The sequence below is a fragment of the Mesoplodon bidens genome (assembly GCF_964165515.1).
Source record: "Mesoplodon bidens genome assembly, chromosome: 10".
Lineage (NCBI taxonomy): Eukaryota > Metazoa > Chordata > Mammalia > Artiodactyla > Ziphiidae > Mesoplodon > Mesoplodon bidens.
This window is the reverse complement of record NC_138172.1, coordinates 70,618,455-70,642,335: the sequence shown is the minus strand read 5'-3', so window position 1 is coordinate 70,642,335 and position 23,881 is coordinate 70,618,455. Positions and strand designations below refer to the sequence as shown.

General features: G+C 40.4%; 1 protein-coding gene across 1 annotated transcript in view; it reads right to left on the bottom strand.

Moving 5' to 3' along the window:
• DNAH8 (dynein axonemal heavy chain 8) overlaps nucleotides 1–19,806 on the bottom strand; it is a 343,843-nt gene extending 324,037 nt beyond the window's left edge. Inside the window, exons 1-6 of the mRNA XM_081246835.1 lie at nucleotides 19,519–19,806; nucleotides 13,532–14,026; nucleotides 13,288–13,422; nucleotides 7,325–7,409; nucleotides 1,417–1,568; nucleotides 478–667 (exon numbers count right to left, since the gene is read on the bottom strand). Coding sequence (XP_081102961.1) covers nucleotides 478–667; nucleotides 1,417–1,568; nucleotides 7,325–7,409; nucleotides 13,288–13,422; nucleotides 13,532–13,981 — 1,012 coding nt within the window. The 5' untranslated portion in view covers nucleotides 13,982–14,026; nucleotides 19,519–19,806. The remainder of the gene's footprint in view (nucleotides 1–477; nucleotides 668–1,416; nucleotides 1,569–7,324; nucleotides 7,410–13,287; nucleotides 13,423–13,531; nucleotides 14,027–19,518) is intronic.
• Nucleotides 19,807–23,881: the final 4,075 nt, after the last annotated feature.

Below are 23,881 nucleotides of genomic sequence, written 5' to 3'. Positions count from 1 at the left end.
ATATTGACAGGAGGTGTTTAATGTCAATGTGTTAAATGCCAATGTGTGATTTCAACCTTTAATTACTAAAATGTTAGAGATCTAACACTTTATAGAAATATAATTCCAGTTGATCATTAGATTGTGACTATGATTTATTAATAAAATTGCATATTTTAACAATATGAAATAATATAATTTATATTTTAAAAAGAGTTCATAATAACGTATATATTTTTAAATATGGTAAAAGTTTTCTCAAATAATATAGGAAGAGAATCCTCCTTCTACAATGGGAGTATAAAAGAAAATGTATCTTATGCCTTCAGAGATCCGTGGAAAGAAAAGTTCTAATGATTTGATATCTTATCTCTAGGTCTCATAATTACTTTAACATCTTCTTTTAAGATGGAAATGTTTTCTCTAATGCTTATTTTTAATAACATATCTTATAATCTGTTCATTTGTAGTAACTGATTAAACATTAAATATACTTACCATCTAAAAATGAAAGGAATCTGTTGATGGTTTCAGTGAAAATGTGTTTTTCAGATTCTCCTTGCTGGGACTGATTTAAAGCACCCCAATTATTTGTCGCAAGAATAGCTGGTAGAAGTATATTTGCCAGCATATTCCTAATCCCATCTAGGAGTCCTTCTGATACGTCCAGAAAAGTAAACAGCACTTCCTAAAAGGGTAGTGTTCAAATGTTATTTTACATGCTGATCCCATTAAAGAACTGAAAATCATAACCTATTTTACATTACAATAAGTATAGACAATATATCTTATAAACTATTAGGAAAACTTAAGTGGTGAATATTTTTAAGGTTCTAAAATCAACAAACTTATATTCTGCCTGCACTTAACCATTCACATACTTGCTCATCAAGTAAACACTTTCCCTGGTGCTTTAATTTCTGCATAGGGAAGGAGATATGGCCTGGGGTCCACACAATGTGAGGGAAATGAAACTGAGCCTCCTACATAAAGAAAGTTCTAGGTGGACAGTTGCCCTGTCCATGAAAAGGGGACGAGAAAAACTCTGTCAGTTGCGGTAAAAAGCAATGAAACTAGCCCTCTGCCCAGAAATTTGGATGGAAAAAACATTGGTCAAAGGGTACAAACTTCCAGTTATAAGATGAATAAGTTCTGGGGACCTAATGTACAGCATGGTGACTGTAGTTAACGATACTGTATTGTATACTTAAAAGTTGCTAAGGGAGTAGATCTTAAATGCCATTACCAAAAAAGAAGAAAAAAAGGTAATTATGTGAGGCAATGGAGGTGTTGGCTAATGCTATGGTGGTAATCATTTCACAATGTGTTAAATCAATTCTTTGTATACCTTAAACTTACATAATGTTATATGTCAATTATATCTCAATAAAGCTGGCAAAAATGCTTAACCATATATTTGAAAAAATGTAAACATACTTCATGAATATTTTTAGTATTTATAGGGACATCATTGCGACAGCGAACAAAAACTACACACACTCCTTTTAGTTTCTCTGGGGCTGCGTTGTCTATATACAATCTCATCATTTTTGCCCCTTTGGTTGCTCCAGCAATAGTTCGACCACATTCTGAAAACAAAAGTCAAGAACTTAGCATACGATCACATGACTGATCAAATGTGATAAATTACTGTGGATCTTATACCCTTGTTCCTTGCTTTACTTTAAGAAGTTTTCAATATAATTATGGAATAAAATTTTTTGTCGATGAAAAGATGTAATTGCAAATCTTAAATTGCAGCCTCCTTGGGTGCCTTTCACTGAGTTCTGCACTTTGCTCCTTTTGGCCTGGCCTCAGGCAGGACTTTCATGCAAACCCTTCTCTTATCCCATTCTCAACCCTTTGCCTCCTTAATCCTTGCTAATCTTTCGTATCTCAGCCAAAATGCCACCTCTCAGGTAAACTTTCACTGACTCCCCCAAGAAGATCCTGTCCCCCACTAAATACTCTCATAGCACCCGACTTATATTAAATCCTTCCTTGAACTAATTTCAATGAAAATGTATCATTAGAAATCTTTCTTCGATGTTTAAAAACTATTTAAAATACGAGAATTCTGTTAGATAGCTAGTTGCAATATTTTTTTCTTTCTTTTTTTAAAAAAATTTTTTGGCTGCGTTGGGTCTTAGTTGCGGCACACAGGATCTTCGTTGAGGCACGTGGGATCTTTTCTTTGTGGCGTGTGGGCTTCTCTCTAGTTGTGGACTGCGGGTTTTCTCTCTCTAGCTGTGGCATGTGGGCTCCAGAGCATGTGGGCTCTGTAGTTTGCAGCATGCGGGCTCTCTCATTGAGGCGTGAGCTCAGTAGTTGTGGCATGCGGGCTTAGTTGTGGGATCTTAGTTCCCCGACCAGGGATCGAACCCGCATCCCCTGCATCGGAAGGTGGGCTCTTTACCACTGGTACCACCAGGGAAGTCCCTGGTTGCAATATTAATAAGCAAAAAATCAACAGTCTTCCTGTTCACAACCATAACCAATTTGAAATATGATCTAAGAAAATTTTACATCCCTATCACAAAACCATAAGCATCTTTTGTCTGCCCAGCCCTCCTTCCTTTGGGTTTGGGGAATTTCTCCCATCCTGGGATTCTGGAGGACACCAGTCTCAGAGCCCTGCAGGGGTACACATGTGAAAACTATACTAATTAGACTCTCTGCAAGACTGTAAATCTTGAATGCAGAGACACAAAGATAAAAGGGTATCTGAGCAAGGTCAATCTACTGATGAATCCAAAGAAACTGCCCTGAAATCCATGGAAATGCTCTATTCCTATTTTTCCCAAGGCCTGATTGTTCAGCTAGTTCTAAATTTTGTGAACTACCCAAATGTTTTAATTTTTTTGCTTACCTAAGCTGGAGTCTGCATCTTGCTTGCAGCCAAAGAACCCTGAGACATGGTATGCAGCAATGTAGAGCTCAAATGCTCATTCATGGAGGTTGGCAGAATTACCTTTACCCTTAATATTCTCCCTTTTTTCCTTGATAAGTGAACCTGAATTTGTCCCATTTAGCAATCTGTACATTCTCAGGGAGACAACTGCTTTCTCAGCATCCCTAGCCCCTAGGGTAGTCATGTGGCATAAGAAGCTTGGGCTTTTCTGATAAAGGGGAGAGGTGTGACTAGTAGGCACCTTTCCTACATGATGAAAACCTGTACATAATGTCTAGACTTCATCTTGCAACCATGTGGAACAAATATGAACACAAAACAATGTGTTAAGAACGGCAGAATAGGGGACTTGCCTTGTGGCGCAGTGGTTAAGAATCCACCTGCCAATGCAGGGGACACCGGTTCGATCCCTGGTCTGGGAAGATCCCACATGCCGTGGAGCAAATAAGCCATGTGACACATATACTGAGCCTGCGCTCTAGAGTCTGTGCTCTAAAGCAAGAGAAGCCACCGCAATGAGAAGCCCGTGCACCACAACGAAAAGTAGCTCCCGCTCGCGGCAACTAGAGAAAAGCCCGCACGCAGCAACGAAGACCCAATGCAGCCAAATAAATTAATTAATTAAATTTAAAAAAAAAAGAATGGCAGAACAGAAATAAAATAAGAATCTGGGTTTCTGATGGCGTTACTGAGCACTTGAACCACTGCTAGCCACTGCCTGCCCAGTTATGAGAGAAAAATAGACTCCCTATTTGTTTAAGCTACTATTAGGATTTCCATTACTCACAGCTGAATATATTCCTGGCTTCTAAAAATCCAAATGCAGCTACACTATAGAATACTATACAGCATCTTTTAAATTAGTTAAATCTATATTTAATAACATAAAAAATGTCTAGGTTATACTGTCAAGTCCAAAAAGTAAGTCAAGAATAAAACGTGTTATATGATCATATTTTTAAAATGATAATAAGTGTCTACATATTAGCACATGCATATAAGAAAGACATGTAGAGGAATACTTACCAAGCTGATAAATGTATTATTTTGGGAAATAGCAAAAATAATAATTAAAAGTATGTTTACCCTTTCTTCTGGCAGTTCTCCTGAGAATTCTCCCTAAAAAGTCTTCCTAATCCACATAGAATTAGCTTCAATGATATTCATTGAGGCATTGTTTAAAGGAGAAGAAAGTTGTGAACAACCTAAATTCTAATAATAAGTTTTGAACCCAATAGTTGAATCAGCCTAATGAAGTACAATGCAACTGTTTAAAATTTAATTGTGGAAATGTATCAGTGGCATGGAGAAGACAATATTATCAATTTTTAAAAGCTACCATAGAATAATATATAGAGTTGGATCCCATTTTTATAAAGCATTTATAAATTGTTTTTTTAGTTCAATTAAATTGAAAAAAAAAAAAAGGAAGCATATCTTGGGTGACATGGTCCCCAAACAGGAAATGCAATGTTTTTGAAAATAATTAAGAGAAGGCTGAACTAACTCTCATGGCTACTGAGTTCCTTTTTCTTTCTGAGACTGGACTATAATCTTGGATGACAAGACTTTTTTAGGGAGTGAGGCAAAATTTACATGGCACTTTCCCTGAGCCCAGCATACACCACGGTCTTCCCAATCCCATGAGGTGAGTTCCATTACTGTTCCCATTTTACAGATGAGAAAACCAAGGCCTGGAGAGGTGAAATAACTTTCCCAGTGTGACCCAGCGAGTAAAGAGTGGAGCTTGTCTTCACCACCTCACTTCTGACCCTCTCCAGAACTGAGCTTTAAACCAGTGTGTCAAACAGTGTCTATATGTGATCCCCTCCTCCCTGCAGGCCCAGGGGTCTGCACATCGTCAGTGGAGGGTGTGATAAGCTCTGCATTTTAAGAAAACAACATCTGGTCTGGGATACTCTCACCCATATACCAGGATACACAGGATAACCTGTCTAGAAGAAATGGAAAGTTTCACACTGTTGACACTGACTTGAAATCCACCCTGAGCTCCAAAGTTTGGACCAAGGCTATTTAGAAAGATAATTGTTAGGGCAGAGGGGTCTTAGAATAGAGCAGGGCACTGAGTATGGGGAAAGTGGCTTCCTTCTCAGTCCTACCTTGGCCCCTTACACTTTCATCCAGTACCTGCCTACTCCCCATCAAGCTTTGCCTCCTCGGGACCCACAGGGCTGGTGGTCTGAATGAACAAGGTGTAGGCATAGGCGCTGTCTGGAGGAACAAGTCATTGGGGTGCTGAAGTTTGCAGTGACCAGCACAATCCCAGGAGGGGCAGCAGTTTGTAGTTACTTGGTCACTCTTCCAGCTGAAGAATGCACGTCCCCCTTCTCATCTGTCTTGTACTTTCATAAATTTTGACAAAGAACGACCCAAAGCACCAGAGTAGGTGCAAGGTCAGTAAACCACAAAGCCTTCCCAGCCTCCAGCACATTCGGAATAAGTGAGATGCTACTTGTGAGCCATAAAAGAGGTGATTACTTTCCTGGTTAAAGGCAGCAAGAATGCCGTAGGCTGTGGAAAGGTGGAGGCACAGAGAGCCCGTCTCAAACTTACCTTGTCATCCAGAAGCATCTTGGAGAGCTCTGTCTGTCTGGTGTTGTAATCTTGGCACAAAAGGAATATTCTCACTAGCTCTACATTCTTGTTTTGGCCCAATAAGTTTGAAAATGATACTTTTTTTTCAGCTGAAAGCTTGAGAGTTTCATTATTATTATTTATACTATACTCTTCCAAAGAAGGTTTGAGGCAATATACAATAACAATAAATGCTATGGACTGAATGTGTCCCCCCAAATATATATATGTATAGCAGTATATATATATACTGCAAAATAGGATCCAACTCTACATATTATATATGCAACTCTGGATGTCAAGGAGTCAATGAACCATGAATATGTCTTAGACTTGCAGCAATACTTATAATTTGGGTCATTACAAACATCTAAATTAGTGATCAGAAGATAAAACTAGCAGAAGGTAAAACTATATACATAGTGGTATATATACTGTGTATATATATGTACATACCTCATACATACTGTACATATACATATCAAAATACATAGAGGGAAATACACACACACACACACACATATATACAAAAGAAGTTACAGAAGGATACTCCTCAAGGAGTTAACTTGATTATTCCAAGTGAGTGGGAATGTGGGTGGTAGTTTTAATTTTTCTTCTAATTGTAGATATTTTCTCACCTTTCTATATTTTCAGCTATTGTTTTAATTTGTAATGAATTATGAAAATTTGGACCTTACAATAATGTCCCAGCATAAGAATGGTGAGAGACAGAAGATCAATAGAGCAGACATAGTCACTAATCATGAGTCTACATATTTCATTGGTGAAGAAAGACATATATATTAAACAATTAGATGAAAACAGAAGAACACGATCAAGTGGTGTATTTTTGCAATGCAAACTTTAGAAGAGACAGGCGTTTGGAGGATAGTGATGGATGTGGTTTGGAACACTCTGGTAAGGCTCTGAAGTAAAGAGAATGCCTGAGGCGATACAGAGGAGGGGTAGGATTTGGCTGGGTGGAGACACTTAGGAGGGTGGAGAAAAGGGCACGGAAATGACTGGTGTGGACAGACAACCATGAAGACTGGCTTAGAGAGAGCAGCAAGTTCATGTCTGGCAGAATAGGAGATCAGACTAAACAAGTACTCTGTGTCCAGATTATGACAGGCCTTAGTGGAATAAATGAAGAGTTTGGACTCAATCCAACAGCAAGACAATGAAAGATTTACTTGGCAGGAATAAGCAGTATGGATTTCAGAGAGGAAATCTGGTAACAGAGATACTGGTTTTCAATTTGGAATACTGGGGCAGGCATGAGATAGGAGCCTAGCTTAAAGGCAGCAGAGGAGGAAAGCAAGAAAGAACCAACAGAGGGGACACGGTAAAATCCACAAGATTTATAAGATAAGTAGTCTAAAACCAAAGGATGATCCGTGTACCTAGTTATTAAGACAAAAGTTTAATGACCTGGTAAAGTATCAATTCTTTTTGGAATAACGTGAAAAGTAGGGAAAGCCAGATATTCCACTACCAGCTGCAGCAAACACAAGATGCTGACCCAGCACCACAGGGAGTGACTGCTGTGCTTTCGGGTGGTTCCATGACTATTTCTAGTCATCTGACAACACGTGTACAAAATGGCTCTATCTGTTTCAAGGAAAAGGCAATTAAATTCTAGTGAAAATGTGTATTCCCAGGAGAGGTCAATGACTTCTATAAGGATGCTTTCTTCTTCAATCATTATAGCAATCTTGTAAGCTCCTGGTAAATTTTCTTTATAAATATAGGATTGTGTACATATAAGAGAAAAGATATGCTGCACTTTAACATTCATTCATGAATAGCTGGCACGTTACCCTTGCAAAACATCCTTACCAAGACCAGGTACATCTCCTTCCTGGTACAAAAACTTCAATGTCTTACAACCATCTTTCTTAAAGAAAAGAGTAAATGCTTCCAGCTGTTAAACAAAAGAGAAAATGATAATCAATAAAATGACTAAGAAACTATAATAAAATGAACCAAGCCCTGTGCTAGGCATGTTATATACCTTAGTCCTCATAGTTTTGTAAATAAAGAAAATGAGGCCAGAAGAGTTTATTCAAGGTACACAGAAGCAGGTACATCAGAGGCAGGATTAGAATCCGAACTAATTTAACTCCAAAATTATCATGGAATATAGGGTGAATTCTATTTCCAAACCTACATTACTTATCTACATATATAAGTGAGCCTCCACTTACCTAACCCTGCCTCACAGCATCTTATAGGGGTAAATAGGTGAGTCCAACTGGAGGTAAACATAAAGAATTATTGTTAAGAGAAACTACTCTTTTTTTTTTTTGGCTGCACTGAGTGGCTTGCAGGATCTTAGTTCCCTGACCAGGGATTGAACCTGCGCCCTTGGCAGTGAAAGCACGGAGTCCTAACCACTGGACCGCCAGGGAATTCCCAAGAGAAACTATTCTTAAAAGTTGATTTGTGGAACAGTAAAATTTGCCTTATTAACTAACTGTTTTGTTTGACCAATTATTTGAGTAATTATATTTTCAGCAATTATAATTTGACCTATATTGTAGCCAAACTAATATAAAAACAAATTAATATAATGTCTTCCATATTTATGAGCATGAATTTAATTACTTATGAGTCAGTATAATTATCTTAGTAAGTAGATATCTAGGTCACATAAACAAAAACTCTCACACATCATTAGGGAAACACAAGTTTACTGACCCCCCTTCACCTAGTCCCACTGATTTCATACATAAGTGTCTGTCTTGGGCAGTGGGTTTCTCTTCACTTACTGACCAATTCCTGTAGGAAGTATCTCAGGTCTGGCAAAGCCTCGCACCCTTGGACAATGGTTCTCAAACATTTGTGTGCATCACAGAAGCAACTAGGGGACGTCTTAAAAATACAGAATGGGGCTTCCCTGGTGGCGCAGTGGTTGAGAGTCTGCCTGCCAATGCAGGGGACACGGGTTCGTGCCCCGGTCCGGGAGGATCCCACATGCCGTGGAGCGGCTGGGCCCGTGAGCCACGGCCGCTGAGCCTGCGTGTCCGGAGCCTGTGCTCCGCGGTGAGAGAGGCCACGGCAGTGAGAGGCCCGCGTACCACACACACACACAAAGAAAATACAGAATGCTGGGCCCAAGGATTTGCATTTCTAAAAAGTTCCAGGTGATGCTGCTGCTTGTCCTGGGACCACATTTGGGAGCCACCACCCTGGGAGATGAAATGGAGCCACGGAGATGCGCAAAATTCTAGCCCTTCATTTTCTACTCTTCCATTTCACACGTAAACTTGGCTCTCTTGCATAATTACCACCTAAAAGATACAGAAGCTGTCAGCATAGCTATTCTTGCCCAGTTCCACACTTTCATGCTGTATGTGACTTCTATGACCCATCAGCTTTGAATGCATCCAAACTCTCAAAAGTAGACCACCTGACTGTGGTAAAAAAAAAACCCTCAATATCAAATGTAATGAATTCTTGGCTTTTAGACATGTTGTACTCCTGAGGCCAGCAGAGTGAAAACCGTCGTGGGCCAAAATCATGACTGCAGTTAAAAATTCACTTATACGTAATATTTTACAAATACTTCATCTGAGTTTCACCACAACCTTGCACTAGGTAAGGTGGCATTATTATGCCCCTCTTGCAGAAAAGAAAATTAAAGCTAAAAAGAATTTGAGGGGACTTCCCTGGTGGCACAGTGGTTAAGAATCCACCTGCCAATTCAGGGGACACGGGTTCGAGCCCTGGTCCAGGAAGACCACACATGCCGTGGAGCAACTAAACCCATGCGCCACAACTACTGAGCCTGTGCTCTAGAGCCCACGAGCCACAACCACTGAGCCCACGTGCCACAATGACTGAAGCCCGCGTGCCTAGAGCCTGTGTTCCGCAAGAAGAGAAGCCACCGCAATGAGAAGCCCGCGCACCACAACGAAGAGTAACCCCCACTTGCCTCAACTAGAGAAAGCCCACACAGCAACGAAGACCCAACGCAGCCATAAATAAATAAATAAATAAAAAGAATTTGAGGACTTCCCTGGTGGTCCAGTGGTTAAGACTCTGCGCTTCCATTGCAGGGGGCACAGGTTCGATCCCTGGTCAGGGAACTAAGATCCCATGTGCTATGCGGCCCAGCCAAAAAAAAATAATAATAATAATAAATTAAAAATAAATAAAAATTTAAAAAATTTGAGTGAAGGACCCAAAGACACATACCCACAAGTGCAGAACCTGGAACTCCAGATCTGCTCTCTTACCACAGAACTGTGCTGCTGCTGTCTTAACTTTGGAAAACACTATCATGTAAGCCAGGAAAGTAATGTCTGTGACTATTATGAGCAGTGCTGAATGAAAGTAGCAGGAACACAAGAAGTAGCAAAAGCTTGAATGCCAATGCAGCAGAAACCTCTGTATTGGTTAGGGTCCTGGCAAGCAAAGGAGTCATAACAAAGAGGTTCTGAAGAAACCTTATAATAAAAAGGCTACTTCTAGAGGCCAGAGCAGGGTAAGGGAAGCTGTGGCACTAGCAGCAACACAGGACTAGCAACAGAGGAAAACCAGTACCACCTCAAGGCCTGGAAGGGAGGGCGTTGGGGGGAAGGGGGTAGCGGGAAGCAGGCTGAGAGCTGGGGCTGGGGGAAAGGGACAGCTCGGGAGGACACTGGCAGAAACGTGGCCAAGTGGGGAGGGATCAGGCTTCTTTCTCTTCTGCCCTCCAATCTCCTGCTGGTGGCTCCCAGAAGCTGAGCCACGTGGAAACCAGAGGATGAGGGAGCCCCTATGGTAGATTCCAGAGAGGTCAGCCTTCCAGGCCACAGAGCAGGGTGGAGCACAGTCGGGAATGGATCCGAAGGCAAACAAAATAACCACTACATCTTCTGTTGTCTACCCTTTTTTTTTTTTTTTGCGGTACGCGGGCCTCTCACTGTTGTGGCCTCTCCCATTGCGGAGCACAGGCTCCAGACGCGCAGGCTCAGCGGCCATGGCTCATGGGCCCAGCCGCTCTGCGGCCTGTGGGATTCTCCCGGACCAGGGCACGAACCCGCATCCCCTGCATCGGCAGATGGACTCTCAACCACTGCGCCACCAGAGAAGCCCTGTTGTCTACCCTTTTGCAGAGCTTTTAATGAACTTTTTTCACTCTGGATTGTGCAATAGGCCTCACATAAAAGAAAAACTTTTCCATACACCCAGTTACCTAAACAACCACAACAAAACATACCACCCCTTGCTCCAACTTCTTACCCATCCACTAATCGTGATGCCAATTTACTACATGTTCTTGCTTTGTCCATGTAATCAAATGAGCACTCTAATCTCTCCCAGATTTTGACATTGGTTTCCATCCTAGATGTACTTACTATCTTCCTTCCACTGTGGCTTTGCAATTCACCAGCAACTCTTAAGGAAACACCTTTCCTGGCTTGACTCTTCCCTTAATCCTAGATTTCCCATTCCTTGCAGCCTAAGCAGTGTCTGGCCTGGTCCATGATAGCCTTAAAGGAAGAAGCTAACCACAAAGACCCAAAGTCCAAGACACACCCCAGGAATGACAAATGGAAGGGTTTTCAGGCATTGGGCGCTCCCACTTCCTGGTCAGCATGCTAGCCAGTGAGAGAGACTTCCTCCAAGTAGAGAATGCCAGCCCAGAAAACCAGGTGGCAGATACTTAAGGGTGATAATACCACCTCTGTAGATACTCATCTCCCCAACTTAGTCCTAGCAGCAGTCTTCCTCTGAAGGCACTGCTCAGTCCCCACGTCTATGCCTAAATCTTTTGCAGAGCTAGTGGGATTCCAATTGTGAAGTTAGCCAAACATGTGGCCTTGAAATTTTCAGGTGCAACAACGTTGATTACCTATATGGTTTCTTCCCTAACCAAGCACAGGAATGGTCCTTGGGACAGGCCTGAAGCCTGGGCCTACTGAGAATCACATTTTTTAGAAATTGGTCTTCCATTCATCTCTTGGTCATCTGCTCAGTGATGTGTGCAAGGTTGTTTTGCATCACTTTCTTCTACCTAGAGAATAGGCAGACACATAACCAGAGTCACCAGAGGAGCCAAAATAGTAGAGAAGAGAGGCCAGGAGAGATGAAAACAAATGAAAATACAAACAAACAAAAACAACTTGAGAGTGGCAAAGAGAATCCTGTTGCCACTGGGTGGTATCATCCATAGCCAGGACAGGTTACAGAACTTGTGAGGCCCAGTGAAAAATGAAAATTCAGAACCACTTGTTTAGAAATTATTAATAATTTTAAGATGGCAACAGGAGATCATTTATCCAAGGGCAGGGCCCTTCAGCACAAGGGCCTACTCAACTAATAGCCCGCATGCTCGTGAAGCCATCCTTAGCCACACGCACATTCCCACAGGGAACTTTGGTGACCTGGGAAACCATCCTACTTCCAGTTGCTTGCTGTGGCACCTCTTGTTTTATGTACACATCTCCAAGTTTGTCCATCCTTTGCCATTAAAATAGCTCAGAGCTATTGATCTCTCTGCATCAATCACATGCCCATGTCACTGTAACACACTAAGGGAACAAGAAAATGATCAATCCCATTCAACTGTCAGGGGCCTGCCAGTTCTAAAGCTTTATAAGGGTCCTGGAAGAAATGAAGGGCAGACAACTTCCAGAACTTGGTAACATACTGCATCAAGCAAGGGAGAGGCTCTTTTAGGAAACATTCCACAGACTCTTCGCTCCTAGAGCAAGCTAAAGAGTTTTGCCCAAGCTCACTGGGCAAGAACAGGGAGCATGGACCCTGATAATGGCAACCTCACCACAATGCCACCCCCAATGCAACTCTCTCACCCTTGCATTCAGTGGGACAATCGGCTCACCACCAGCATGTACCTGCTCACTGGTCTTGTAGAAGCTCCAGCCCAGGTCACTCCTAGACTTGATAAAAAGCTCAAGCAGCTAAGAGTAATTTTGTTGAAAATTTAGAACCTGAGCTATAAGGAAGCTATGACAGTGCTTCCGGGAGCTGCTATGGAAGTCACAGTTTATCATATATTACTATAATTAAGGTGACCATATAAATTCATCATCCAAAACTGGGACCCTTTTTTTTTTTTTTTTTTTTTTTTTTTTTTTTTTTTTTGCGGTACGCGGGCCTCTCACTGCTGTGGCCTCTCCCATTGCGGAGCACAGGCTCCGGACGCGCAGGCCCAGCGGCCATGGCTCACGGGCCCAGCCGCTCCACGACACGTGGGATCCTCCCGGACCGGGGCACGAACCCATGTCCCCTGCATCGGCAGGCAGACCCTCAACCACTGCGCCACCAGGGAAGCCCTAAAACTGGGACCCTTTTAGCAGTGAAAGGAGGAACTGTTAATAATTATGCTAGAAAAGTAGGGATAATCCAGGGCTGTCTCTGGCATGCAGAGATGCATGGTAATCACCTCACTGTTTTCAACTATATTCATGCAGTAGTCACTGTTCCCTAGCTCTATTTCTGCAGTTTGTTTTTCTATCCAAATGATTTGCATGTGTAGTTTATATAACCTGTACTTTTAAAATATCACTCTACCTGTGCTTGACTATCCCTCTAACTTCTGAAGCCATTTTGAGTTAGAATCTTAGCTCATTTCTAGTTACCAACTCCTTTTTTCCCTTCCTCCACAAGAGTAGGCCGAACTAGAAATATCATCCAATTGGCTATAACTATGTGAAATAAAGCTTCTTCTCTATTCAGTTAAATCCCAACCTTCTCTTTCTAAATGTTTTGTTGTTCACAATGATTCAAGTTTCTTCAACCAATCACTTCTCAAAGAGTAATTAAAAAATAATAATAAGACTTAAACTTACAGATGGGCAATCCAAAATTAATTCTTCAACAGTTGTTATGTCCAGGCCAAGCTTTTCTGATACAATTTCAAATATATATTTGTATGAAGGGTCAATTTTCATTTTTCGGTTTTCCCTTGCATCTCTAAATCTTGCCTAAAGAATGAAAACCATGTGTAAAAATTGTAATTATGAAGAAAAATCACCAAAATATTTCATTTCAGATAAAAATGACACTTAATAAAAATGGTATTATAAGCAAAACCTGTCTCTCTTTTAATGTTTCCTGTAGACTTGTAACGCCACTCATACTTCGGAGATATTTGGATGATCTGCGGGAAGACTGAGAGAGCACATCAGAAGGCACTGATTGAACCAATCGTGGCGCAGGCCTAGGTCGAACCCTTCTCAGATCCGGGTCATCTTCGTCTGGCATAACTATCCTTTCATCAGAAGGAATGAGATTCATATAATCACTTAAAGAGAAAGTAGGACCTTTTTTGGAAAGAGAGACAGTATCTTCTTCAGATGCCTCTTCTGGGAGGGGCGGGGCCTCTTCACTGGAAGGAGGAGGAGCCTCTTCTTCCGGAGGCGGGGGAGCCTCATCTCCTGGATCCGGAGGGGCAACATCTTCTGAGCTAGGAGGTGCTGCCTCTCCCGAAGAGGACGGGGCTTCTTCTTCCGGAGGAGGTGGGTCACCTTCTTCAGCGCTCATGTTATCCACTCCTTCCACCTGCAGAGCACCTTAAAACGTCAAAACCTAGGATTATAAAAATTTTTTAAACTGTTCAATAAATAAAGTATGATGTATTAATTTATCCCTCCCATTGAAGCTAGACAAGTAGCAAAATTATCTGTTTCTCCCATACTGCATTATCTAAAGAAACTAAGTTTACAGGGCTAGAGAGAGAAATTTTTTTTAAAGTGGGACAGCACGTGCACGCGTGCACACACACAGACACCCCTACACCTACACATCTCTAGGGTCTTTTTCAAACTATAAGTAACCACTGCAACTGATGGGAGGACACCTGTCCTCAGGTATGGAAAAAGGATTGAAAAAAGATTGAGAGCGACTGTACTCAAGGACCAACTGGTGATCAACACCAGGATACTTATCCAAGAGATCAAGCAAAGAACTACATGGACTGAAATGTTCCTTGCTTGGGGGAACTCTGCTACTCTACAATTCACCAATCAGACACTCAACTGTCCAGCCATCTCATCTATATGAGCATAACCAGGACCACCCAAAAAGCATAAAACATACTCTTGGAAGCCAAAGTGAATATCCCAAGTCCAAACATAAAATTCATGCTAAAATGTGATTGTGACTATTTACTGAAGCAACGGTATCATATAAAGTATAAATCCAACCTACCCAATCAGAAAAGCTCCAATTATAAAGGAGTGTGGAAGTTATCATGAGCACATAACAAGGAAAATTAGGGGTCACCAGCAGAATGGGACAAAACGTTACTTACAGAAAAAAAAATCATATTTAGGACAATAATCAAGCCTCCATCAAAATAATTAGGAGTTTGGGATATCGCTAAGATCCAGAAACCAGTATAACAGTAAATACCTGAAGAACAAAAGAACAAATTCCAAAGCAGATAGTTCAAAAGAAGAAGATAAAGAGGCTTTCTAGTGAGAAATTCTGAGGACACTGGTGCAGACCTGGCCTAAGTAAGACGGTGCATCATATGAAGGGACACCAGCAGCCCTCCATCGGACAGAGATAGCCTGTAACCTGCACCTGACATCTGCCCTCACCAGGTTTTCCAAAGGACCCATAAACAGCTGAAATTGTTTTTTTTGATATGCTAGGTTGGCCTATTCAAGAACAGAAAGACCCACACTGACCTTTTAGCTGCCAGCTAACCAGTTTACCTACCCACACCCAAGATGTCAAACAAGGACCGATGTTCTCAAACTGTCTGAAGTACTTTTTTTTCTCATCCCTCTCTCCTCTCTCTTTTATAAATCCTGGTTTTTGTCTTTGACTCTTGCCCACAATCTAATGTCTAGGTTTTTCACACAACAGTAAATTTGCTTGGGTAGTAACTAATTAAACGTCTCTTGAGTTATTATTGGACACAACAAAGATCTACAATACCCAGGAGTTGTGTGTGTATTACATTCTTACACTTGAAACTGGCCTAGAGGAGTTGGTTGTGCCATCTATAATAACTCAAGAACAATTATGATGATACACATTAGTGAAGTCATATCAACTACCTGTCACTCTGCTCAAATTTATGCTTTTGAATTCTGCAAAACAATTTACTTTACTCCATAAGAGAATCGTGCCTTCTCTCAAAGGATATCAACAGGCATTGTTGTCTGGTTTCTGAAATGAAAGCAAAATTTACTTTAATTTCAATAAATGTTGAAACACATGTACTGACTGAGCTCAGTAGGGCCGGAGAGCTTCTCCATAGGCAATAAATGCTCTTTCTAGAGACACACAGTTATTTAAGCCAGTATAGAGCCACTATTACTTAAGCCATCAAGGAAAGACTAAAGTTGAATCATGACATTTTGTTTAAGAAATCAAGGAAGTATACAATAAATCTTAATGAGTTTTCCATCTAAAAATGACAACTATTTCTTAAGTGTTGGCACAGATTCACAGATTAAATTTACAGAAAATGTTACTACCCAACACAATTAATTCCCTGGAGATTCCAGATAGTTAAGATTCATGGCACATAATTTCAGAACTAGAAAATAAACCTTAAATATCACCTAGTTTAACTCTCCCTTTTTACTGATAATGAAACTAAGATCCAGAGAAGTCACAGATCTTATCTGACTACACACCCAATTGATCTTTCTAAACTTCAGATCATATCGTATCACGGTCCTATTTAGTTTTGCCCCCTTGTTCACCTAGCTATTTGTAATCTTGCAATGAAAGGATATTAAAAGCTAAAAAAGCTTTAGGTAGTCCTGAATAACATCAGTTAGGTTAAACAAAATCTATGACTAAGGTCAGGCTGAATCGATAGGCTTAGACAAGGAAAATTGAAAGCAAGTAAAAAGGAATGGGAAAAAGAAAGAAAGAAAGCTGAAAATAAGACAAATAGAGTGTAAAGAGAAGGAAAAAACCTGGAAATCCTCTCCCTCTGTTTCTGTGCCACAGTTGTCATCATTCAAAGTGGTGTGAGTAACTGAAACATGCCCAAGGGCATGACACTCACTCTTGGAGAAAGAAAACAAGACAAGATCCTTGTCCTCCAGCATTCACAATCTTATTGGGGAGATAAAGTAATCTTTGCAAATCAACCAAGAGTGTAAAATTGCAGAGTTCTATCAGAAAAGGAAATTAGAAAAGGAAAAAATTAGTGTGGCCAAAATAGACAAAGATGATTTCATGCAGGATTTGGACATAAGTTGGCCTTGAAGGATAAGAAGGATTCAATCAGAAGCGGAAAGAAAAAAACCTAGATAAAGAAGTAAAGAGGTAAAGCTATGAAAAATTATGAAGAGGTCAGAAGGGGGAGAATTTAGTTGGGAAAAAAAGTGCTTAGAATTATGCAATATCATATTTATTCTTCCAAAAGACCATAAATATCAAGGATTCAGAATCAGTTAAAATAAAAAATAAAATGTGGTTTTCATACAAACACAGATTCTTAATGTTAACATGTTAGGGAACAGGCTCAGTTCTACTCAGACCTGTTTTTCTAGCACTCCTAGGTCATGTTTGAAAATCTCCTAATCAAGAATTCCCCAAGTTTATAATAAAATACACTGGAAGAGGTCATTGTGAGTTACTCTGCTCCTGTGGTAATCTAATAAACATAGTCTATAGCCTCAATTCAGGTAAACATATTTAAATATAACATACATATACTTTCCACCTCTATGTGTGTCTCCTTACCTCAGTTTCCTTGGGACTTATGTGAAACTGTTTAAGGGGGTGGTGTGGGGGGGAAACAGCATTTAATTTCTAAAAGTTATTAGAATACTCCTCTCAGAATATATGTTTTATGTAAAGAGTTCAATTTGTGCTCTGTGAATTGAGTGCTGACATATATATCTCAAGCTAAGGACAGGATAAGCTCTTATTTTGTGAACATAAAGAGTCTTTATGGTCAGTAGTCTGTACACACCGACAATACAGAAAATGATAACAAGGTATTAATCGCTATCATGACAGAGAAACAAGTAATTTCTAAATAATTTGTTACAGTTTACATTTTTAAGGTAAATCATATACCTCAAACTCTCAAAATAAATAAATGACTACTGCCATTTTGGGGAGATTTTGCTTAAGGAAGCTGTAGAACTCTTCCTCTGATGAAATCATTTGAGATGCTTTTCCTACATGGTTTTCAAATGTCAAATCATAGTTGGCATGTAATGAACTCTAAATATAAAATGTCAGTTTACCACTCCCAAAGACTGATGCAATTATTTAACTGTAACTTAGAAAATGTACACAGTTGTTTTATATAGAAGAATTCCTAAAAACTGTAGCAAAAATTTTAATAGACTACATAGTTGAAATGGAAAAATTTTTAGTAAATATAAATTAGCTTAATATATATACACATTCACATGTTTATATATATGCAACATGTTTGCAACAGCAAAAAGAAGCAAGAAAACAAATACACTTCCTGGAAACAACCAAAATGTTCCTTAATAAAGGATGCATTAATTGTACCGTAGTACACTGTTCAACAAAGTTTTAATTTGACATTAGCAATAAAAATAATGAGGTAAAGCTATATACAGATACAGAAACATCTCAATCCCATACTGTTACATGGAGAAAAAAACCAAGGTAGTACAGTGCATTGTATATCAACTGTATAAATTTTTTAAGTGTATGTAGGCATATACATGGTATTTCATCTATTCTAAGATGCACACTTTTAAGAAGGTTTAACTGGCAACCTTTTCTCCTTTCCTCACATCTTTTTCCTTTATGCTGTTACATACATATAATATGTAGTTTCCATCTATGTAATTGCATAAAATTATAATCAGTAACAGTTTAGATTTAATAAAATGCATCAGAAGCTTTCCAGGAAAGATACACAATGAATTATGAACAATGATTACCTTGAGTAAAAAAAGGCCAGATAAGAGAAGCAGAGGAAGAGCTGTACTTTTTAATTTGATAACTTTATGGTTTATAAAAAATTATAATCATGTGCATATTTTACTTGTATAATATGTGTTTATATCATATACAATAACACACAATATGTGTTTATATTTTTCTCCTATATATCTTAGGACTTAAAATTTAGAAACTAAATTTCCCTCTGAATTTTAGAATTTAACAAGATTACTTCGGCAACGAAGGGGCGGGTCTTTACTCCAAGTATTCACGCTTTGCTGGCCATAAGAGCACAGAGGGGATGCAGGATAAACACCTTTTCGTCTTCTCCTCCTCCTCCCCGTGTCCTCCCCAGACAACTTGCTGCCAAATACAATCATTTTAAATTCCCACCACCCCTTCTCTTTAAGTTCAATTTTGGAGGTTCATTGGACGTCCACAAAATCATTCCTAGTCATTTCCAGGAGCAAGTTGCCATTTCAACCACACCCCTTTCTCTTGTGCCCATCGCTGTACCCCTATCCCTTCATGATGACTAAGGGGTCTCTGCGTGCTTGGCCGCTGTGGCGACATACACAACCGAGAAGCCCCTCCAAAGCAAAACGCACACACGGAGGCGGGGGAGGGAGAGGGCAGACTGTTAAACACACACAGGGTGGCCAACGTCAAGAAAAGGTGAATGAACAAAGGGCTGAAAGAGATTAGAAGGGAAAGAAACTTCTGGAAAAAAACGACAGAGATGATGACATTTGACTTGGGTCTGAAGAGCTGTCAGGAGAGGACGGGAGAGGGGACTCTCCTAGCAAGAAAGCAGGGAAAGTCTTAGATTGCTTAGGAGAAGTGGCAAATTTAGGGATGAGATTTTCGGGGTGTGGGGGAGTGAGGAGGAGCGAGGAGCAGAAGATAAGCCTGAATGGCTAGGCCTTCTGTTTGTCTTACTTTTGAATTCTTAAAAGGGGGAGCGGGGTGTGGAGTCTGTCAGACGTTCAGCGAACAGACTGGGATTCACCAAGGGCAGGGGCTGGCTGCGGGTTGTAGTGGGGTGGGAACTGGACAGGCTGGGGGCATTAGCGGGGAGCTGGGGGGCAGAGGGAGGCAAGCAGGCCGGACCTCAATGGGGCGGGGAATCCGGCTCTGCGCGGGTCTCCGAGGCGCACTCACCCGCCGCTTACCTCAGCGTGGCGACCAGGGGCGGCCGCGCAGCCCCGGGAGCTGCTCCTGCTCGGTCTCCGCGGCCACCGAGGCTCGGCCGTTGGGAGTCCGAGGCCAGTTCGCTCCCCGGCGCCCCGCGCGGGCTCCGCCGGGCTCTGCTCCCTGCGGGGCGCGGGGCGCTGGGACGCGGGCTTTCCCCACACCGTGCCGCCCCCCGCGCGCTCGCGGGCCGGGACAATCACCTCACGAGCCCGAGAAGTGAAACACTGTTTAGCGGCCCTCGGGCCGCGGAAGGAGCAGCTGCCTAGAGATGGAATATTTAAGGGGGTGGGGACTTGGGAGGATTCCAAGGTAGGCTTTGAGGGGATTGGTACGGAAATGTCTTGATATATAAAGTAGCGTTTTCTATGACCTTTACGATTTCTGAAGTTACTTCGTGTCTCACTAGAGAACATTAAATGTTTTCTTTTGAATTTGTTAGCTCAGAAAACTATGACTGGTAATGTAGAGAGTAGAAGGACTGAAGAAAACTGACTACTTTTCAAAGTTTACACCCCGCCCCCACCGCCCTTTCCAGTACTTTTTTTTTTTTTTTTTTTTTTTTTTGCGGTACGCGGGCCTCTCACTGTTGTGGCCTCTCCCATTGCGGAGCACAGGCTCCGGACGCGCAGGCTCAGTGGTCATGGCTCACGGGCCCAGCCGCTCTGCGGCACGTGGGATCTTCCCGAACCGGGCACGAACCCGTGTCCCCTGCATCAGCAGGCGGACTCTCAACCACTGCGCACCAGGGAAGCCCTCCAGTACATTTCTGCTTTTACCCCTGACGAGGCGTGATGGGTCTCCATTTTAATTAGGTGTTAAATATATGTGTATATATATATATATATATATGGTTTCAAGCCTCATTGACTGAAAGATGATACTATGGACAGAAATAAAAACATCAAGACAACCCACTGGAAATGTCTAAATGTTCTAGGGAATGTGCAATTAAAATACACAGATTATCAATATTTGTTGTTATAATTGTCCTAACATAGCCAAATGATCTTATTATCAAATAACAATTTAGTAGCCAGCCATTCAAGTAAAATATATATAAAAATATATAAATATATATAAATATTGAGTAACTATCCACAGTTCATTCTTTGAGCTTTTTTTTTTATGGCTGAAACAGCACACCTATACCCTGTTCAGTTGTCCATCCTATTTAGTTTGAAAAAAAAACACTGACAATAGAGACCTAGGCAACTAATAAAACAAAGTTCATTAAGGAAAATTAACTCTACCATAAAAGTATTTTAAACATACTCTGAGTAGATTTCCTAATCTTTACTAACATACAAAACAGAACAAAAAACAAAACAGGTATGTTCACCTGTAGTGGGTTGATTGTGTCCCCCTAAAATAAGTCTAAGTCTGTTGTTTCCTGGTACCTGTCTGTGAATGTGACGTTATTTGGAAACAGTGTCTTTGCAGGTAAACTTAAGGATCTCAAGGTAAGATCACCCTGGATCTACAGTGGGTCGTTAATCCTATGACTGGTGTCCTTAGAAGAGAAAGAGGAGAGAGATTTCAGACACAGGGAAGGAGGCCATGTGAAGACCCAGGCAGAGATTGCAGTTACACTGCCACAAACCAAGGAACACATGGAGCCACCAAAAGATGGAAGAGGCAAGGAAGGATTCTCCCCTAGAGCCTTTAAAGAGAGTATAGTCCTGCCAACAACTTGATTTCACACTTCTAGCTTCCAGAATTGTGAGAGAATAAATTTTTGTTGTTTTAAGCCACCAAGTTTTTGATGATTTGTTACATCAGCTCAAGGAAACTACTATCCCTTCTACCAAAAAGGAAATAGTTCTAAACTCTATTTGGAATTTGTGTCTTCTAAAATAGTGACTATTCTAAACTATTCCTTCCCCACTATTGCTGTCTTTTCTTTTGTTTCTGTATGTGGTGCTTATTACTTTTAAGCTTTTAAAAAGTATATTATATATATTTAAGAGATACAGAGAGGTATAAAGAATAATACAGCTATCCATTTACCCAACATCCAACTTAAGTTATGAAACAACGTCAAAACATTTAAATCCCCAGTATATCCCTCCCCTTTGGCTTTTTCAATTGTTGCTTAGAGCAAATCATGTTCTTGAATTTGGAGTTGTTTTTTCCCAGGTACTCCCTGATGCCATTACTGGATGTATATTTAGCCCTAAGCAATACATTATATTCTTGCAGAGTTTAAAACTTTTAAAAAAGTTGTATTGGTCATATGAATTCTTCTTCAACTTTTAATTATTTCATTTCTATTTGTGAGGTTTATCAATGTTGGAATATGTTCCTCAGATTCATTCATTTTCACTTATGTATATTATTCCACTGTGAAAATAACACAATTTATTTTCTCACAGTTGGACATTTAGGTTTTATCAATTTTTTTTTCTATTCAAACTTTGTCTCTTATACTTAGAGTGTAGGCATGATAGTCCTCTGGATATGTACTTAGTAGGATGTACTGTCTTTAACTTTACTTAAATACTGTCAAATTATTTTCCAAAGTGTTTATAATAATTTAGGCTTCCACCAGCAAACAATGCTCCTCATTCACACCAACACTTGATACTGATACACTATGAATTTAAAATTTTTTGTCAATCTGAAGGGTATGAAGGGAACCTCATTTTTATATTAAATTGCATTTCCCTGTTTTCCAGTAAGTTAGAGCATTTTTTCATGTGGCTATTAGTTACTTGTGTTTCCTCTTTTGTAAACTGCCTATTTTTCTCTTTTGCCATTTTTTTCTATTGAGTTACCTTTTCCTCATTGATTTGTAAGGGTTTTTACATATTATGGATACTGATCCTTTGTTGGCTATGTGTGTTGCCCATACATTCTCCCACTTTGTGGTTTGTCTTTTTACTTTTTTATGGTGTGTTTTAGTTAAGATATTTTTTCTTTTATATATTATGCTTTTACCTCTCACTAAGAAATTCCTACCATGAATTCATAAAGATATTCTCTGATATTTTATTCTTTACATGTTTAAGTTTTGCCTTTTCACTTTTATATCTTTAATACACACTTGGACTTCTGTTTTTCTTTATGGTATGAAATGGAGAAATCTGCTTTTTTTTTTTTCCATATAGATAAATGATGGCATCCTAGCACCATTCATTGAAAAGGTCATCCTTTCCCCAATGATCTGCAGTACTAGCTCTGATCTAAATCAAGTTTTCATGTCTGTACATGTGTGTGATAGTTGTGTATTGCTGCACAACAAATTACCCCAAAACTTAGCAGCTAAAAACAACAAACATTTATTATCTCATAGTTTCTGTGGGTTAGGAATCTGGGAGTGGTCTAGTCGGGTAGTTCTGGCTCAAGGTTCTCACAAGATCAACTTGTTAAGGGGTCAACTGGGGCAGCAGTCATCTCAAAGTTCTCCTAGGAGAGGACCCACTTCCAAGCTCACTCATGTGGCTGTTGGCAAGCCTCAGATCCTCAATGGCTGTTGACAGGGGACATCAGTTCCTTGCTACATGAGTTTCTCCATATGTTGCTCACAACGTGGCAGCTTGCTTACCCTCTGAGTGAGAGATTGGAGAAAAAGAAAGTAAGAGAGAGATCCCAAGACAAGAATCACAGCCTTTACATAGTCTAACTCAGAAGTGACATCCCGTCACTTCTGCCATATTCTATTCCTTAGAAGTGAGTCACTAAATCCATATTCAAGGGGAGAGGATAACACAAGAGCATAAATACCAGGAGGTGGGGATCATTGGGGCTATTTTAGAGCTGCTTGCCACAGTTCCCATTTATTGATCTATACCAGTGCCATTGCCACATTGTCTTACTGTAGATTTATACTGTCTTGGATGGGTAGGTTCCCCTACTTTTTTCTTTTTTTTGGCCTTGCTGTGCAGTTTGCGGGATCTCAGTTCCCCAACTAGGGATTGAACTGGGGCCACAGCAGTGAAAGTGCCAAATTCTAACCACTAGACCACCAGGGAACTCCCCTTATTTATTCTTCAAATGTGTCTTGTCTATTTGGGGCTCTAAAATTAGAATCTACAATCAGGTTATTCAGTTCATCGAAAAACCCATCAGGATTTTTATTGGAATTGCATTACATTAATGTATTAATTTGTAAATGAATCAGTATTTTATGATATTGAGCTTTCCTATCCATTTACATGGTTTATCTCATATATTCTGGGAAGTTCACCAGAGGAGTTAGAGGAAAAACACAGCTTGGGATGGCTTTTCAATAAAATGTTTCAGACAAATTTCTTTTGTCTGGGCTTCCTATGCAAAAATTCAGTGGTAATGCATAGTGTGTTGAGGGTTAGTGTATTGCCTCAATTCCTTGGTTTAGCAGCT